The sequence below is a fragment of the Perca fluviatilis genome, chromosome 18 (assembly GCF_010015445.1).
Source record: "Perca fluviatilis chromosome 18, GENO_Pfluv_1.0, whole genome shotgun sequence".
Taxonomy (NCBI): domain Eukaryota; kingdom Metazoa; phylum Chordata; class Actinopteri; order Perciformes; family Percidae; genus Perca; species Perca fluviatilis.
Window position 1 is genome coordinate 19,580,955 of NC_053129.1, and position 17,272 is coordinate 19,598,226.

Sequence of the window (17,272 nt, forward strand, 5' to 3'; positions counted from 1 at the left end):
CTTTCCTCTAGTTCCTGTGCTAAAGCTGCACTAATGACTCAGCAGTTCAAATTCACAAGTGTCCAACACTCAGACTACCTGCTCTACAGCTTCAAGACCCCCCAAGATGTTCACTTTTCCACCACCTCACCCTGACCGTTTCTATCTCTGACCTTTGACATTTACTGGCAAAGACTTTTAGTCTTACATTCTGTTCCCCCCTGTTCCTTTTCCGACAGAAAGCTGAAGTTTAATGACCTAATGAGGACAACAGAAAAGACCATTGTTAGCAAGACAAGAGAGAAAGATGAGCATTTTTTTTTATTTACCCAGAACCATTTTAACTGAGTAAACTTAATAAGAAGAGTTAGCTACTTCAAACTAATATTTCCTTAAATTGCTGTCTAAACATGTTAAAATGTTTAAGAACAATCTATAATTGCAATATATTCAAGCCAGGAATTCAGTGTGGGGTCAGCCTTTCAGCATATAGCATTCACACATCAATTTCTTCACAAATTGCATTCACTAGTTGCAGTACAATGTCTCCTGTGGAAACAAGCTATCTCCCACTAATGATCTACTTACTCAATTAGTTTCTCTGAGCTTTCTTGCCTAATCTTACTGTAGATTTAAAACTTAGATTAAAGAAAGCCTCAAATTGAAATAACATGAAAATATTCTACAATCTTCACAAATCAAACTCCTTAAGAAAATGAGCAAGCACACCTCACATGTAGACAGTATTTAAAATTCTATAGAGCCATTTTAAATCACTCTTTAGATACCAACTGTTCATTTAAGCTACACAGACAGACAGTCTCTAAGGAACATCTTTGAGAGTTGGCCTGCGAACATAATTAAAGCTTTAATCTCTGTTCTTGGCTAAACAGTTTTGATGCAGTCCCGTGGCTTTGTGCAGGAGAACCCTGTGACCTGTGTATCTCGTCAGATAGTTGTTGATAAAGGTTATTCTCAGCTGGCTTCTTCGTTTGCTGAGTAACCACGACAGCACTGAACACTTTGTGAAAAAAAGATTTAAACAATTCTTTACATTCAGAGGTAAAAAATCTTGATGGACTGTAAATATTAAGTGTGATATACAGAGTTATGTAACCTGATAATAGTTATTTATTTTTTGGTGAACCATTGTTAATACAAAACACTCAACATAGCTACTTTCAAATTAATAAGATGCTGTGACCTACAAGAACTGCATTTGCACCGCATTTTCTGCCTCTTCTTAGTTGTTATAATATCTCTAAAAAGTACTATTAAGCAAATAAGAAATGAAGCACACTGCCCTACACATCCTTCAAGCCCAGTCTAAACTGTACAGTATGTGTCCATGTGAGACATTAAAGCAGGTTGGATAATCCCAGTTGTGTTCCCACATGACTGCGTGACCCTGTCGGACCTGACCTCATGTCTCAATGAGCAGAACAGCTGACATAAGATTAACGTATAAGAACACACATACAGTACATGCAGACACACATCATGACATGTTCTAATTGATAAACAGGGCTTGATTAACCCTCTGGGCCCCTGGGCACTTACTGACTCTTTAGGTTACACTTACGATAAGTCCCCTTATTTAGCATTCATAAGCAGTTTATACATATTGTGCATGTGTGTCTCTTGATACAAAACTAACATTGTAAGTGATTGGTAAGGGCTATCTTCGCAGTTCAGGGAGGTAAAGGGATATGGATGTTTCAGATGCAGTTTGAATGGTAAAAATCCCAGTCTGGGGCCCTAGAGCAATTGCTTTGGCTGGTTGGTTCTTACCGTCTGTATTTTGATTACAAATATTTTAAAGCTATATGGTATAAACAGTATCTAGCAGACAATTCATCCTCATCCATCATCCTAATGCGGTGTGAATGGTGTCAGTTTGTCCTCCCACATCTATGGGTTCCAATAAGGTGAGGGATTCCTAATTTGTAACAAACAGTAATTTTAGGGCAAAACAATCCAGATGATTGATTGGTGACATACACATACACATACATATACATACCACTTAGACTGTAAATAACCACTGTAGAGATACTGTGGGAATACACATAGCAGAAAGTGTCTCAAATGAACAGCTGACCCACTGATGACCTCAGAGGTCAAAAGTCACTGGCCTGCCTGTTGACGGGTGATGGACACGTCCTAACAGCCAGTCATAGCTTGTGTCAGCTGGTGCTAATGAAGAGCTGACACCAAACCACACAAAAGCAATTAATTATGAACAATACTAAACAAAGAGCTTGTTGCACAAAGACACACAAAGTAACATCACAAACTGAAACAGGGCTCTAGAGCTAAGCATTGTTTTCAGTATAGATTTTGATAATACACTGAGGGGAACATTGCATAACACCTTGTGTAAAACAAAACTTGTCTCTAAACCTTTTCTGGGCAGAAAAGATGTTAAATTGTCAAAAACAGTCTGAGTGTGCTTCTTTTGGTTTTTCCTGTAAGTTCATACACATCTAACAATCCACATTCCCCGCTGACTTAATGTAGATATTGAAATGGGAATTTAAGAACCTTTGAATCAGGTGAGTGGTCTTAACAGGCGCTAAACTGTAACTATTTTAAGAGGTCTGCCCGCCAGCATAATGTGTCATTTGTTTCCTCTGGCATCAGAGGTCTTAGAGACGCGGGGGAGATTTCATTTCCTAATGAAATACATAACTAACTCCAAAAAGTCCTGTCTTCTCTCTGTATAACACATTATAATCATGTTTCTACTTCAAACAGGAAAAAAAATGAGTAGCCTAACTCACAGACTTGACTGTAAACTTTGGGTTTTATTTTATTCAACAAACAGTCTTTGTCCGTAGTAAATACGGGATTGGCTTTCAACAAAAAGATAAGACTAAAACAAACCATCCAGTTGCTTTCATGTCAAGGACTTCAAACTGACTGAAGAATTGTTTTAGTCCCTGAAAGCTGGAAGGATTCGGGAGAGAAAGGCTTTGACCTAAATAACTAATTTTAATACTTCTACACATTGTTTGACTGTAATGGGGAAAAAACAAGAGCTAGATTTAGATTTTTATGTGGTGACTGTGTGTCTTTCTGTATTTTTGATTAAAAAAAGAAGAAAAAAAATTGGGCCTAGATTTCCTCTTAATCTTTCCTTGATTCCTGGTGCAACAGATCAGAAATACCCATGGCAATGGTAATAGGCCTACTGTACATTTAGATATTATTAGGGCGATTAACAATTCAGAGTGAAATATTTAACTTTTTACTTTACTCCATTTCCATGACAGCTATAGTTACTTTGCAGATTAAGATTGTACATATACTGTACATGTTTTTGTACGAGTAATAATAATCCAAATGATATCTTATATAATTATATAACATTGGCAGGCGAGATTTAGGTACTTTTATTTTTTTTATTTTAATTTAGTTGAGAATGCTTCTACTCATGAGATTTTTACTCAAGGAGACTTTACATTTTTATATTGCTACTTACTCAAGTAAAGTATCTATTATACTTCTTCCACTACTGAATCAGAGTATAGAATTCAAACAAAAAACGTATTTATCTATTTTAAATACAATTTGACTCCCTGGTCAGTCAGCAGCTTCCAAATATCCGTTCCGTGTTTTTCCAGTCTTCAAGTCATTCAGAATATGAAAAAGTTACTTTATTCTGCATGAATGCGTAACTCAATGCTTGCATTGGCCAGAGATGAGACGGACCCCCTTCCTCCTTCTACCATGGCAACTTTAAGGAACCGGAGCAGCGGGGAGACTGTGGGAGGAGCGACGAGATCCAGGTGGTCGAGCCTGCGTAAAAACGCACCAAACACAAGTCAAAACCGAAATAGTGAGTGTCATAGAAAAAAAAGCTCAATGCTCGCACTCCTGGCACTTCTATGAATGAATAACCTGTGTTCCGAAAACGCCTCCTGGATCAGCTGCTGCAGAAATAACCAAAACAGCGGAACGCGCTGCGGTGGTGCGTTGCTGCCATCTCCACAGAAAACGGACAAAACAGGACCAAACGGTTCGGTGTGAACTCCAGATTTGTGACCGAAGAAGGCAACTTTAATTCAAACGATCAAGACGGCTTGTTTCAGCGACAAGTGGAGATATGTTCAAGAAAAGCAAGAGTAAAGTGCTGGTGGATTATGCGTCAGAGGAAGACGACATGTCCTGGCACTATCATCACTCCTACAAGGTAAAGAGACGGATGGCAAGGAAACAATTCACCGCTAACAATGACCGTCACTTATGTTGGGTTTCTTTCCTACAAGAACAGGGTTAAAACATGTTAAAAGGATCGAGTGTTACTCTACTAGAACGTATTATTCCACTTGTTCAGGCCATCGTTTCACTTGTTTAAGGATTTGTTTTTTTTTAACAAGTGCCAAAATGAGGCTCAAGGGCTAAAGCTGGGCCAAAACCCATTGTTAACCACAGTTTTCACCAGATTTATTTTTAAAACAGCTTAAATTATCAGATCGTTTTGATGGACCTTTTTTGGACAAGTGCTCAAACTCCTGTCAGCTGAGAAGGAAAGTGACAAAAAATGCTGAGAGGTCAAAGAAGAGAGTGTTAGCTCATTGTCTCCCCAGAGAGAACCAAAACCAATCAAAACACTTTTAGATTTAAATGTGTCAACTTTTAACCTATAAAGCTTAAAGATCAGTTTGGCTTTACACACAGAACACACACACACACACACACACACACACACACACACACACACACACACACACACACACACACACACACACACACACACACACACACACACACAGCTTAAAGATCAGCTTGGATTTACACACAGCACTTGATATTGGAAAAAGAGAATTACCCCCCACACACACACACACACACACACACACAAACAAACATGCTCCTTCACACAAATCTACGTTTCTCAGGTGAGCAGCGGTGTGTGAGGTCTAAGAGCTTCTGTATCAGCACTAACTAGCAGCTGGGCTCTGTCAAGGTGCTGGACGGCATATGGGACAAGCCATGATAAGCCAATGACAGTAGAGACAGCACAGTACTTTGCAAGGCGTTTAGCCCCCTTTTTAGGCATCCCAAGTTGTTAAAGCCCCGTTACGACCAGCATGTGAGTGTGTCCTAGGCTGCTAAATGGGAAAACAAGTAGCGTGCTCCCATTCAGCTGTGAGATGATATTTAGGAGTAGTTGGCATTACATGGCCTTGATCAGAATCAAAGGTACAGACTACCTCTAGAACAAACACTTTCTTGGACTTTTCATTGTATTACCAGAAAGATGTGAAAAAGTACCTGAGTTACTATTTGCAGAGATGAAACATGAAAGTTTTTTTTGGGGCTTTTCCACCTTCATTTTGATAGGATAGCTGGGTGAGAAAGAGGTGGAAGACATGCAGGAAATCGTTACAGGTCAGATTTGAACCCTGGACCTCTGCGTTGAGGTATAAACCTCTCAGTATATGTGCGCCTGCGCTACCCACTAAGCCAACGCAGCCACAATGAAATATGAAAGGTTTGACATAGGAATGCTTGTACATTCTCACTGAGGGTGGAAAATTGTTTGATGTGTCCTTTACTATATTTCATGATGTGCTATGTACATTTTGTTGTAAGCATAACAGCCATTCAAAATGTGTGACATTGTTACAGTTTTGTGGTGCAACCCAGCATGGTGTTATGCCAACAATGAGGAACCTGAGTAGGAGGAAACTAGAAAGAAAGGTTGAGTCTGGTGGGACGGACTTGTTGTCTAACTGTGAATGTGACATTGTCCTCATTGAGCGTAGTGTTCTTAAGAATTGAGAAACAAATCATAATTTTATGGAGAAAGCAAATCAATATATTTAAGCATTCAAAGGCTTACTAACATGACAATAATGTGTTACAATGCTTGGATCAGTAGATGATCAAAAAAGAGACAACGCAGAGCAGTCAAACAAAAAACGGGATCATTTTTCACACAGGGAAGAAAATTATTGAAAAAGTTCATTTTTAAACGTGAACTTGTGATAAACCATGTTTTAACTAGTGCTTGTGTTCAGTGTATCACCATACAGCAGTCACTGAATGTATAAATATGTCATGTAGTAGGCAATTGGGAAGATCAACCAACACCACTTCCCAGCATTTTCCATCTGTTGTTGTGATAATATGGAGATCTTCGACCCTTGGCTGGGTTTTATTGGCCGTTCTTGACTTCCAGCCTGGGAACCAACGCATGTGGCCCTTACCTCCGAAGAGCTGCTTTGAGTTCAGTTTGTAACTCTGTCTACTACTACAGATGATGAGAGCTGATCTGAGATCAGAGTGGTAACTTCTCCCCAGAATTCCTGGGAAAGTCATCAGGGAGGTCTCCGCAAGTCGGCATGGTGATTAAGTACATGAAGCAGTCAGGGGTCGGATCATAAAATGTCGTTAAAAGTGAAAAGGCAGATCCAGCCTAGCGGTGATACAGGATGAAGCAAGGATAGAGAGTTATGATAACAAAGTCTGTATATGCAGGCTTTTCCTTCCCCTGACTGTCTGATCTGAGTGAAGCAGAGAGGGCAAAAGATAGATTATCTGGAGCATCTCTGCATCACGATCACATTGCATGAATCTTTTACCCTCTTTTTGAATTCTTTTAAAGTCAATAAAGATATTCAGACTGTCAGACTTTTTAAAGTGTGAACTGAGACAGATTCAGACATACCTATGAAACAATGAGATTAAGCCTATATATGTACAAAGTCGTATTTTCTGTACTTATAGTTATTACAAGATGCAGTAGGTCTTTTTCTTTTGCACTTATTTATTGTTATCTCTGTAATGGCAGAACGGATGATCTTCATGTCACACCAACCATCAGCGTCACCCATACAGACAGACACAGACAGAAATCAGCAGGCAGACAGATAGAGACAGACAAGTATACTGTAATAAAGGGATAATACATCCATAGACGCACAGAGGAAAAGAAGGGGAAATTAATATCTGTCCTCCCTCCACAGTGCTCTAGGGCGACTACAGCGCAGGCACTGTGCCGCAGCTTGCTTTCTCTCACTCTCTATTGAAGTTCAACAGGCTGCAAGAGGCAGCTGGGAGCTTGCAGGAGGTGCGTGTGCCTGTTTGTCTATGGCTTAAAGCGGTAACACACTTAATACTTCAATAACACCACTCTAATACCACCATTGGGGCCCTCTTTGTGAAGTGGGATCATGAGAGTACAGATCAGGTCTGAGCAAAAACTTCAGACGGCCTCACATGTAAATCATTAGGTGTACGGGAAAAGAAAGGTAAAGCTGTGTGGATCATCTATTGAAGGAAGGGGTTAGGGTTAAAATTGTGGAAATCAAACGTGTGAGTTTTGTCTTACACGTTCAAACCAAATCATCACGATGTAAAAAAAAAAGGGGTTGTCTGAAGCCTTTTTAAATTTAAAACAAATGATTATTATTCTTACAGAGATTTAGACCAGAAGATTGATACTCTGCTCTCAGCATAGAGTGGTATCAATCTTTTCATCTAACGCTTGTCAATGTTGAAATATTCATTTAAATATATTTGGTCAAATGTTTGGTGAAACATACTGCAGGCAAAAATACTTTTTTGACACTCTGGGCTTGGAAAATGTGGAGTAGGCCTACTCTTGGTGTGCAATGGCTTTTGGAAAGTACTGTTGGCACTTTTTAAATTCACTGTGTGTCTTAAGTGTCTAGTAATTTGGCTTTTTTAAAGACAACACTGCGGTAACATTTACACACTTGCACACAGACACAGTCACAGAGGGAGAGAGAGGCAGACAGAAAAAAATGACCCCCTGAGGTGCAAAAGCAGAACTCTTGTTTTCTGTTGTCAGGAGCGTTTTTTTCTCCCCAAACAGTACTCTCTTTCCCCTCCCCTTACTCTTTCCCTCTGTTCCAAGTTGTTAATGCTTTTACGCTCTAACAAAAGTCAGCAATCAGGTTGTGTGTGAGAGAGTGTGTCTTTGATCAGCTCAGGTGGCGGAGACCCAGCAGACTTTGCTCAGACATGTCCAACCACTGTTTCTCCTTCTCTCGCTCTCTTTCTCATGGAGTTGTTAGATGTTAAAGGTTCTTACAGCTTTGATCATTATATAGGAATTCTGGCTCCACAGTAGTAATCTCAGGCTCAGATGCACGTCTGATGACTTCTTGCTGCCCTCTTCTTTTGATTTAATGTTTTTAAGATGTTTGGAGCAAGTCCAAGTCAAGTCATACAGGAAAAGGCACAAGTCAATGACAAAGATAAATTTCAGTCAAAATGGATATCTAAGGTTAAACACATTCTTGATGAATGTGTGTTATCATATTTATGATTTATGATTACGTTTGATTATGGACATATAAATCCAGAATACATTAAATTTAAGGATACTCTATAGAGGTGGCATGATGAGGGTTATAACTCATTTAATTTCATGTGAAAATATCTTCTTTTGGCTGAGCCCTGTGCACAGAATTAATCTGTCTGTATTTAGGAGTAGTAATCATAATCTGCCAAGTTCACAAAAATAACTTTTTGGTGACTATGTGCCAAGACTGTTGCTTTCCAGTGTGAAGTATTTAGGGAGTCAAGTCCCCATATTTCAATTAGGTTCAACTTTAATGTCATACTTGCATGCAACAAAACATAAGATGGTGTGACTTTCTAAAAAAAGAAGAAACACTAAAGAAAAGAAGGCAGTTGTAATAAAAAATATATAATAAATAAAAGTGCAAGTTTTAATTTGCAAAATGATTTCAAAAGGCAGGATGTATACTGTTGTTTTACACTGTAAACATACTGTCTCTCTCACAGCAGTTACGTTTTTGACTTCAGTCCAACTCAAGTCCATCTGAAAAGTTTCTTATCAAAACAAAGTATCTTCACATAAAATAATAAAAACAATGAAACTATGACACTGACATTATACAAAGGATATATGAAAAACAGGGGAAGAAAGCCTGTAGACTGAAGCACAATGGAGCCAAAATAGCTCCACTTATATAGGATACCCAAATAGTGTCATGTACTGTTGAGGCAATAGGTCATGCATTTATTTTCTTTCTCTTTTGTTTAAATCTGCCCTCTGAGTTCAGTTGCTACCCCTCATCCTCCCCGGTCCATCTCGCCCTCCAAACACAGGGTTCTGTTTATGTTACACCTCTGAAAAAAGTTGCCCTCTCTTTTGGAGGAAAGCCTGCACACACACACACACACACACACACACACACACACACACACACACACACACACACACACACACACACACACACACACACACACACACACACACACACACACACACGTCTCTGCCACAGTGTGTGGATGGTGTTGTGTTTGTGTTTGGGGGTTGCTATCCATGTTAACTCACTGCTGGGGTATGTGTGTGTATTTGTGTGTCACAGGACAAAGACATAGAAGGAGAGGAAGAGGAAGAGGAGGAGGAAGCTGTCACTGCAGTATCCAAGGTAAACAGCACACCGTCAGAGCTAATTCCAACCTAGCACAGACACATACATACTATTTGCTTGCAACGTTTTTTTTTTTATAAATGTTATCCCCTAAGATATGCACTCGTCCAACTCTTATCTTCTCACACATTGACCGAACACACACGCACAAGCCCACAATATTGCACTTTTGACGTCACAAGAATCTTATGTCACCCAAAACATCAGATCGTTTGATAACTCATCACCCCCAATAAACTCACATGCACAGGCAGTTTTTTCTTGTCAGATGGCCACAAAGTGTTTTGCGGTGCAGCTGAGGTAAAGCATGAGGGTCAGAGGACTGCTGTGTTTATCTGTAAACACCACGACTGTCTGTTAGCTGTTTTTTGTTATGACGGATGCTTGTGTACGTGTACTGTTATCCTGATCCTAAAACCCACAGTTTGGTGCTATGGAATGAGGTCTCTGTAGTTTAGGGTCAAGATTTAAAGGATCATTGTGGTTTATTACATCTTAGGTCTTATATTTTTTTGACCATCATTTTCTTATCAGTAATAATAACATTGTATTCACCATGTTAATTGCTGAGATCTGCTTGCTGCAACAATGTTAAAAATATGATCATACAAGCTTTAAACAAACCCTTTGTCAAACTTATTTGGAAGAAAAAAACGAACATTGCACGTGCAATGAAGGATTATTACAGACAATTAAGGTTCAGTGACTTTCAGTATAACTTAAAAATAAAGTGTTTTACAAAAAATATTCGTAGAAAGTATTTATGCTCAGTAACTGGCAGGTGTCACGTAGCAAACGGAACCAACTGACAAAGCTAATGTAAGCTTGCTAGTATATTACCCTTTTAAAATGATGTAAAATATGTTTTAAATTACATTTCACTAAAACATCACAATGCATCTCAAATAATTAAAAGTTATGCCAATAATGTTTGACTGAGTGACCAAGTAACATTGGTTAGCTAAACTGCATAGCTAACTCTGAATCACACTCAGTGTGCACATATATACAGTACATAAGTAAGAGTTACAAAGGTTGAGAACAGTTAATTAAAAGGCCTGCATATCCAGACAGTTAAGTTTAATACATCATTTGACCCCCAAAACTGTTATTTTTGGCATTTTTGTTATACAGTAGTTGTGATGCTGCAGTGACTTTCCCTTGCTCTTGAGTGGACAGCACTAAACTTGTTTGCTTACACATTATAAAGAAATGTCATGTTAGGCTAAAGGTCATAGTGAGTCTGGTGGAGAAAATATCTTTGTCATCATCTCTGTAAACTTTCAATTTGTAAATAATGGTTTTTAGTGTGTGTGTGTGTGTGTGTGTGAGAGAGAGAGAGAGAGAGAGAGAGAGATAGATTATGTACTTTGTTGTGTGATTATGTGCTTTGTCCATGAGCGAAATGTCACATCTCCCGATCTGTACTGACAACAAGTCTTTACTCAAAGGTGTGGTCGTGTCTGAACTCTTCTGCACCATGTAAAGTGTTGGCTGCCTTCCTACTGCATGTATAGCTACTGTAGGTGACTTAGTTCACAGGACATATTTCAAGACCTGTCCTGTTTGTGAGGACAAGGGTGGCTGGGCTGGAGAAGGGAAGGAAACGCAGCATTCTTTCGAGGAGCTGGGCCTTTTGGACGGGAACAATCACTGTGGAAGAAAAACAAGGCTGAAAATAGCCACAGACTGCTCTGACACCGTGGAAGGCTACAATTCTTCCACCATCAGCTGCTATATGCTCATATTAGGACACACAAAGTAGACATGAAGTCCTGGAAGTGGAGGTTACCTTTCACTGTAATTCTATGCTCATTTTACAGTGCTGTATAGCCAATTTTCCAAAAGTCATCAAGCTTTACTAAAAAACATGTTTCTTAAGCAGATGTCCTAAAGGACTTATTTTAAAAAAGACCTATTGGCTGGCACTTAACCCCCTGTAAAACCACAACCTTTTTAAATTTTGGTTCTTGTTACAGATTAAACAAACAAGATAGTAAGGTGAGGTCAGAGTTGCTGGTAGGTGGATTTTGTTACCTTCCGATAGAGCTAGGCTAGCTGTTTCCCCCGCTGACTGTAGCGTTATATTGAATAAATGGATATGAGAGTGTGTCAATCATTAATCTAACTCTTGCAAGAACGCAAATAAGTGTTACTATTTCTTCAAGTCATTTATTATGCAGAAATACCAAACATTTGCTGACCCAAGCTTCTTGAAAGTGACAATTTGCTGGTTTGCGATCTACAGTTTACTGTTTATGGACTAAATAATTAATCAATTAAAAAAGACATGTTAATTGATGATAGAAATAATTGTTAGATGGAGCCCTAATGCATACCATATAGCAGAGAGACACAGGAAAAAAATTGCAAGCAAATAAGGTTGTGGATGGATCATTAAAAGTACATGCATCCACTAATACCTGAAGCTGAGGCTTCCACATAACCTCCAAAAGCAATGATCTGATTGCTGTCTCTAAAAAACTGTATTGTGTCTGACAACCACAAGTAGCAATATTTTCAAATTTAAATGCTTTTCTAATCTCCCAGCTTTCCACTCTTGGGTATGAATGGAGGAATTCGGTCCAATAAGAGCTCTATTGTTCTTCCAGGCATGGAGCTGTAGGTAAAGCTCCCCCACACAGCGGGCCTCAGTGAGCTGCTTGGTTTACCTACCTTTTGGACGGAGAGATTACTGGGCACTGAGCTGCTTTAGATCTAGAGGCCTGGAGGTCAATGCTGAAGAAAATAGTGAATAGGCAGGCCTCTGTATGTGCACACATCCATGCAGATGCTGCAGAGCTGCAATATAGCTAGTTCACACACACATACACGCACACGCGCACACACACACACACACACACACACACACACACACACACACACTGATACACTCAATCTATGTTGGCATCTCTGGTTTTCTGTTACTGCAAAGCTGGAACTACAGTACATTTGATCCACAGTTTACACTTGATGGCACACAGGAAACAAGAAGCAGAGCGTGGAAAGAGACAGAAAGAGTCAGGGTGTTGAAATAGCTGAGACGAAAGTATTGTAAATATTATTTTTTGATGGTAATAAACTCCAAGAAATTGGCAGCGTTCTTGCTCTGAGGCGTGTCCATGATGATGAGAGGTGAGACAAGAAGGATTTGTATCAGCAACAGTGCCTGTCTCCCTATGAGATACCACAGTGAGCAAAGTGTTTACAAATCCATCAAATGTCACATAGTTTTCAATATGAGATTATGAGTAATCTGTGTGTGTGTGTGTTAGATGAAATGTAGGTAGAACAAACAGTTCTGTATAAGTTCATGTTATCTGAATTGTGACATTGTGAAGCTTGATCTGTGCGTGTTCCTGTTTGGTTTAAGAGATGACCAGCTAGTTGTTTGCTTGGTGTAGCTGTTCTCACATCCTCAGGAGAGAAGTGTTACGTCTGTGTTTTCCATACATGCAGCGCTTTGAATTGAGCAACTCCTCGATAAAAAAAGAAATAGAAACCAAAGAAGTTAAGTAGATCGCCAAGGTCAGACGCATTCATCAAATGATGTTGTGAGTTCTGAGAATGTTTTGTCAACAGTAAAGCAAAGGCAGGCACGTATATGAGAAGGAGTCAACGTTATGGCCTTTACGACCTTGACAGTTGACATTGGGAATTCTTCCCAGGCACGGCGAGAAACTGAGCCAAAGGGTTGTTCCATAATCGCAGAGGATGGCGGTATCTGGGCTCGGTGCAAAGCAGTGAAGGCAGGGAGGAATTCTGATGTGACGGGGGAGACCGGGGGAGTCTCAGAGGGAGTGGAGGGTCTGCCACTGGAATGTGCCGTGCATTACTGCCAAGTAAATGCCACTCAGATGCTCTCTCTCTCTCTCTGTATTTATCTATCTATAAAACAGAATATGTAGATATAAGGTTTTTGTCCGACAGCAAAACAAAAGTTGCCTGGTATTTTTTAGGTATAGCATAATCAAAGAAATTTTTTTTCTTTCTACCTGCATGATAGTGATTTCTTTAATTGTTAACTTGAAAAGAGTGGCTATGGATAATGGACATGTAGGTGATTAAGGTTTTATGGCGAGCACATTTCATTAGTTTGGAGCCAATAAAAGAATTTCAAAACGTGCACATTCATCAATCTGAGCATACGGCTGTTTTTCTAAATTCCTGTGAAGTTGACTTCACCCTGTTCAGAAAGCATAAATAACATTTACAAATCAGAGATAACAAGCTAACATGCAACAGATGCAAGTCATCATTTGAGCTTGGCAATTCTAAATCAAATGCTCTCTTGTGTGCCGGTTTCTGTCAGGAGGCCAGGGTGAAGAAGATCATGTCCAAGAAAGAGAAGAGGGAGAAGAAGATGTTCTCCTCTAAAGATGATGAACACTTCTTGTTGACCGGAGTAAAGCTGGCGGACCGCAGAGGGTGAGGTTACACACACATTGACTGTATTATTACACGTGTCACTCCTTCATCAAGTAGCATCATAGTTTGTTGTGGTAAAGCCGCACCATCTCAACTTGAAACCACATTAAAATACCTACAAGTTAGAGTTGCAATAAAAGATTCCTCATAAGTTCTTTTAAAAATTATTAAAAGGAATAGGTTGATTATTTGGAAATAATTTATAATTTATTGTACATTACAATTTCCTCAGTTACCTTATACCCAAACTAATAAACAATGCAACATTTCCATTTATACAAAATATCAACTATAAGGGGAACCCTTTCCATATGGCCATACATACATTCATTTCCTGGGTCTAACCCATGGATGATTAAATTGCAAAACTGATACAAGTCTTGAGGAAAAGTATTTGCTACATAGATATCTTTGACATTAAAAAGAGAAAAGAGCCAAATTATGAAACAAAAGATTTTTTTTTTAAATGTCCTACTGCATGTGCCAAGACACATTCTGATATTGATTGCCAGGTGGATTTGAAGCCACAAAAAGAGCCTCTGTATAAGTGGTCCGCTTTTCAGTCAAGACCGCATTACCACGACCAGCATATGAAATGAATGTCAGACGTGCTTGTATATATTAAGGGGCCATTACTGGTCAAGTGTGTGTAGTAAAAAATATTTACAAAGTTGATTAGAAATAATGGAGTCACGTCCAACCACTTGTATTTGTTTGAATGTAAGACAGAGCTTCATTCGCCAGCAGTTATTCACTTTCAGACCCCTTGAGGAAGTGGAACATGTTTGATCAACATGAGGAAAACCTAAATCAATCACCCTCTGTGACAAACAACCGGGAATTCTTATATAATGGCTTTCTGCATGGGGAAAGTTCCACTCCCTAGTGTAAAGATGTCTCGTACCTCACCCAGTCAGTTCTATTTATAGTTAAGGTGTGAGTGGTCGACTGGTTATTTTATTTTGCCACTTTTATATTTATGCTTCTCTCCCTCTCTCTGTTTTTCTCTAAAGGTCTCACAAGAAAATCAAGGATGACGACAAGGAGAAGGAAAAGAAGGACAAGCCAGACAAGGGCCACTGTTTCTGGGAGAGCGTTACCATGACGATGAGGCAAATCTCCCCAACCAAAAAACTGGAGAAGATGGAGGGCTGGGAGCCGCCTCACCTGGAGAACTTAACTGAGACTGTGACCGACGAAGCCCCAGAGGACAAAAGCCAGAAAGGGGGCTCGCCAGTGTCCTTCCCCGACTCTCTAGGCCTCCCGTTGGAACTGGCCTCCTGGGCGGGCCGGGGTCTTGAGGAGGACTCCTCCCGCTATGCTAATCTGTCGGACTCCAAGGATTCAACAGCTGCCGTCAGGTGGACAGCCCGCGCCAAAGTCAAGCTGGCTGGCATCAGCAGGATGAGCAGAGGGATTGTGTCAGAAAGTGCTTGGGAGGGGTTTAAATAGAAGCCATTTTACCTTCTATGCCCCTCCCTCCTCACCAATGTACCATCAGTAAAGAGGATGAAGACCTGAACCAAATATCTGCTCGTCTCTGTTATCTAGTTCTGGATGAAAACGGTGTTAATGTCAACTGGTATTGAGATGCTGTTGTAAAGCCCTGAACATAACACATGATGTTTGTCCCTTTTATTTTAGCTTTGAAGACCTTCGAGACAATATATGTCAGTTTTATGAATGGACTTTTTTTGGCTACTTTTAAATCACTGGCATAACTGTAAATTACAACAAATAAAAGCCTTAAACTACTGTACAGTTTTAACTGTGATACCCACAGGCATGCCGTTTAGACACTTTACAGTATATTGCCAAGAGTGAGTAGAGTGATTTTCATGTCATTATTGTGCCTGTCAGTGGTAGAGAATCAATACGAATATGCAAACCTGCTACTGAAGACTTGGTTTTCAGTTCCTTTCTGTCTATGCAGTTACAGCATCTGTAATTTATTCATAAAAAATGGGCTTAAAATCTGTGCAATCATGAATCAGTTTATGAAACACGTTTGATCTGGAATATCAGCGTGTTTGTATGCGTGTGTGTGAACAAGAGGTAGAGGAGAGGATATGAGTTTTTTGATAGACAGGCATGCACATTTGTACAATAGAATGAGATTTGAAGTTCTGTTGTTGTGCTGGGAATATGCAGGGGGAATAAATCTAAGCAACCCCTACAGTGTCACAGATTGATACGTTTAAATCCAATGCTGAATATTTTTTTTAATTTGTAAGGACAAGATGACAATGACAACTCAAACTCTGTGTATACGTGTTTCTCGAGAAAAGCAGTGAATCCATGCACCTGTGAAGTGCCTTGTATCAATAGAATGACGTGTTGCTGTACATTTGAACTAGACCAAAAACTGAGCAAAAAAACGGCTGAGCTCATCACAGTGTCTACGCATGTGGGTCAACCCAGCATGAATTTTTGCTGCATCAGCCATTAAAGTGCTCATATTACGCTTTTCCCCTTTCCTTTATTGTGTTATATATCTTTTTTGTGCATGTTATAGGTTTAAAAAGTGAAAAAGCCCAAAGTCCACCCCATCTCCAACAGAAAACACGGTTCACAAACTGCTCCAAACAGGTCTATTGTAGTCCAGCCTTTACTTCTGCTGGTTACTTTGTAACACACGTTATAATGCTCGACTAGCTGCTAGCGTGGCACTCCCTCATCCTCTGCTTCTTACAGTAATGGCTAGTTGTCTTTTGCTAGCTACTGCGCATGTGCAACTCCCCACAAATATTGAACAGAAGTGTGATGCCTCACTCTGTAGCTAAAACAGAGAGCTCACCACACAGGGTGAAAAGAGGAGCTGCAGCAATGTGCAGTACAACAAAAATATGGTGTTTAAAATTAAACCATATTAACCTATTCTGGTACAACCTCTAAATATAATTATGAACCTGAAAATGAGCATAATATGAACACTTTAAGAAAGTAATTGGTTTCCAATCACTAGATGCTGTTAGCTTCACCAGCAGAAGCAAGTGTTTTTGCGCTGCGTTATATAAAAACCTGGTCTGTTTGTTAATGCCATTTGCATATCTGTATATTGTATTGGACTGAGACAATGATTTTTCTTTAGGTGAATGAGAAACGTCATGCCACTGATGTTTGCTTCTCTTCTTTTTCTCAGTTTTTATTGGTTTGCTGAATTTGTTTGATACTGAAGTCTGTTTCATTGCAGCCAGAAGTGAACACAGATACAGGGCCACTTCCAGGGATGCCCGTATCCTGTATTTATTCACTAAACAGCTTGGTCACATTTTCTCAAGCAGAATAAAGATCTAGTCTGACTGTCTGGCTCTACTTTATTCAACACATTGCAGTCTGGAGTAAATCTACACCTTGATTTAGCAGACTTTGCTTTAACAGATGGTTTTCACCAGTACAGTGGTTAGTTTTTATCATCGGGC

The 17,272-nt window shown here is 39.6% G+C and overlaps 1 protein-coding gene and 1 long non-coding RNA gene across 3 annotated transcripts; one reads left to right on the plus strand and one right to left on the minus strand.

Annotated features, from left to right (window-relative positions):
- Positions 1–850: 850 nt before the first annotated feature.
- On the minus strand, positions 851–4,012 carry LOC120546771. Its single transcript, XR_005636935.1, has 2 exons — positions 3,883–4,012; positions 851–3,780 (listed from the first exon to the last, which is right to left on the minus strand). It is a non-coding gene; the product is annotated as an uncharacterized LOC120546771 (long non-coding RNA).
- On the plus strand, positions 3,748–17,153 carry si:ch211-225h24.2. Of its 2 annotated transcripts, XM_039781954.1 has the most exons (4): positions 3,750–4,174; positions 9,357–9,419; positions 13,735–13,850; positions 14,864–17,153. In XM_039781954.1, exons 1-4 carry the CDS (start codon positions 4,088–4,090, stop codon positions 15,300–15,302), a joined length of 705 nt encoding a protein of 234 aa, XP_039637888.1. In that variant the 5' UTR covers positions 3,750–4,087; the 3' UTR covers positions 15,303–17,153. The 2 variants fall into 2 exon arrangements, with proteins under 2 accessions (XP_039637889.1, XP_039637888.1); XM_039781955.1 differs by lacking the exon at positions 9,357–9,419 and having other exon boundaries at positions 3,748–4,174.
- Positions 17,154–17,272: the final 119 nt, after the last annotated feature.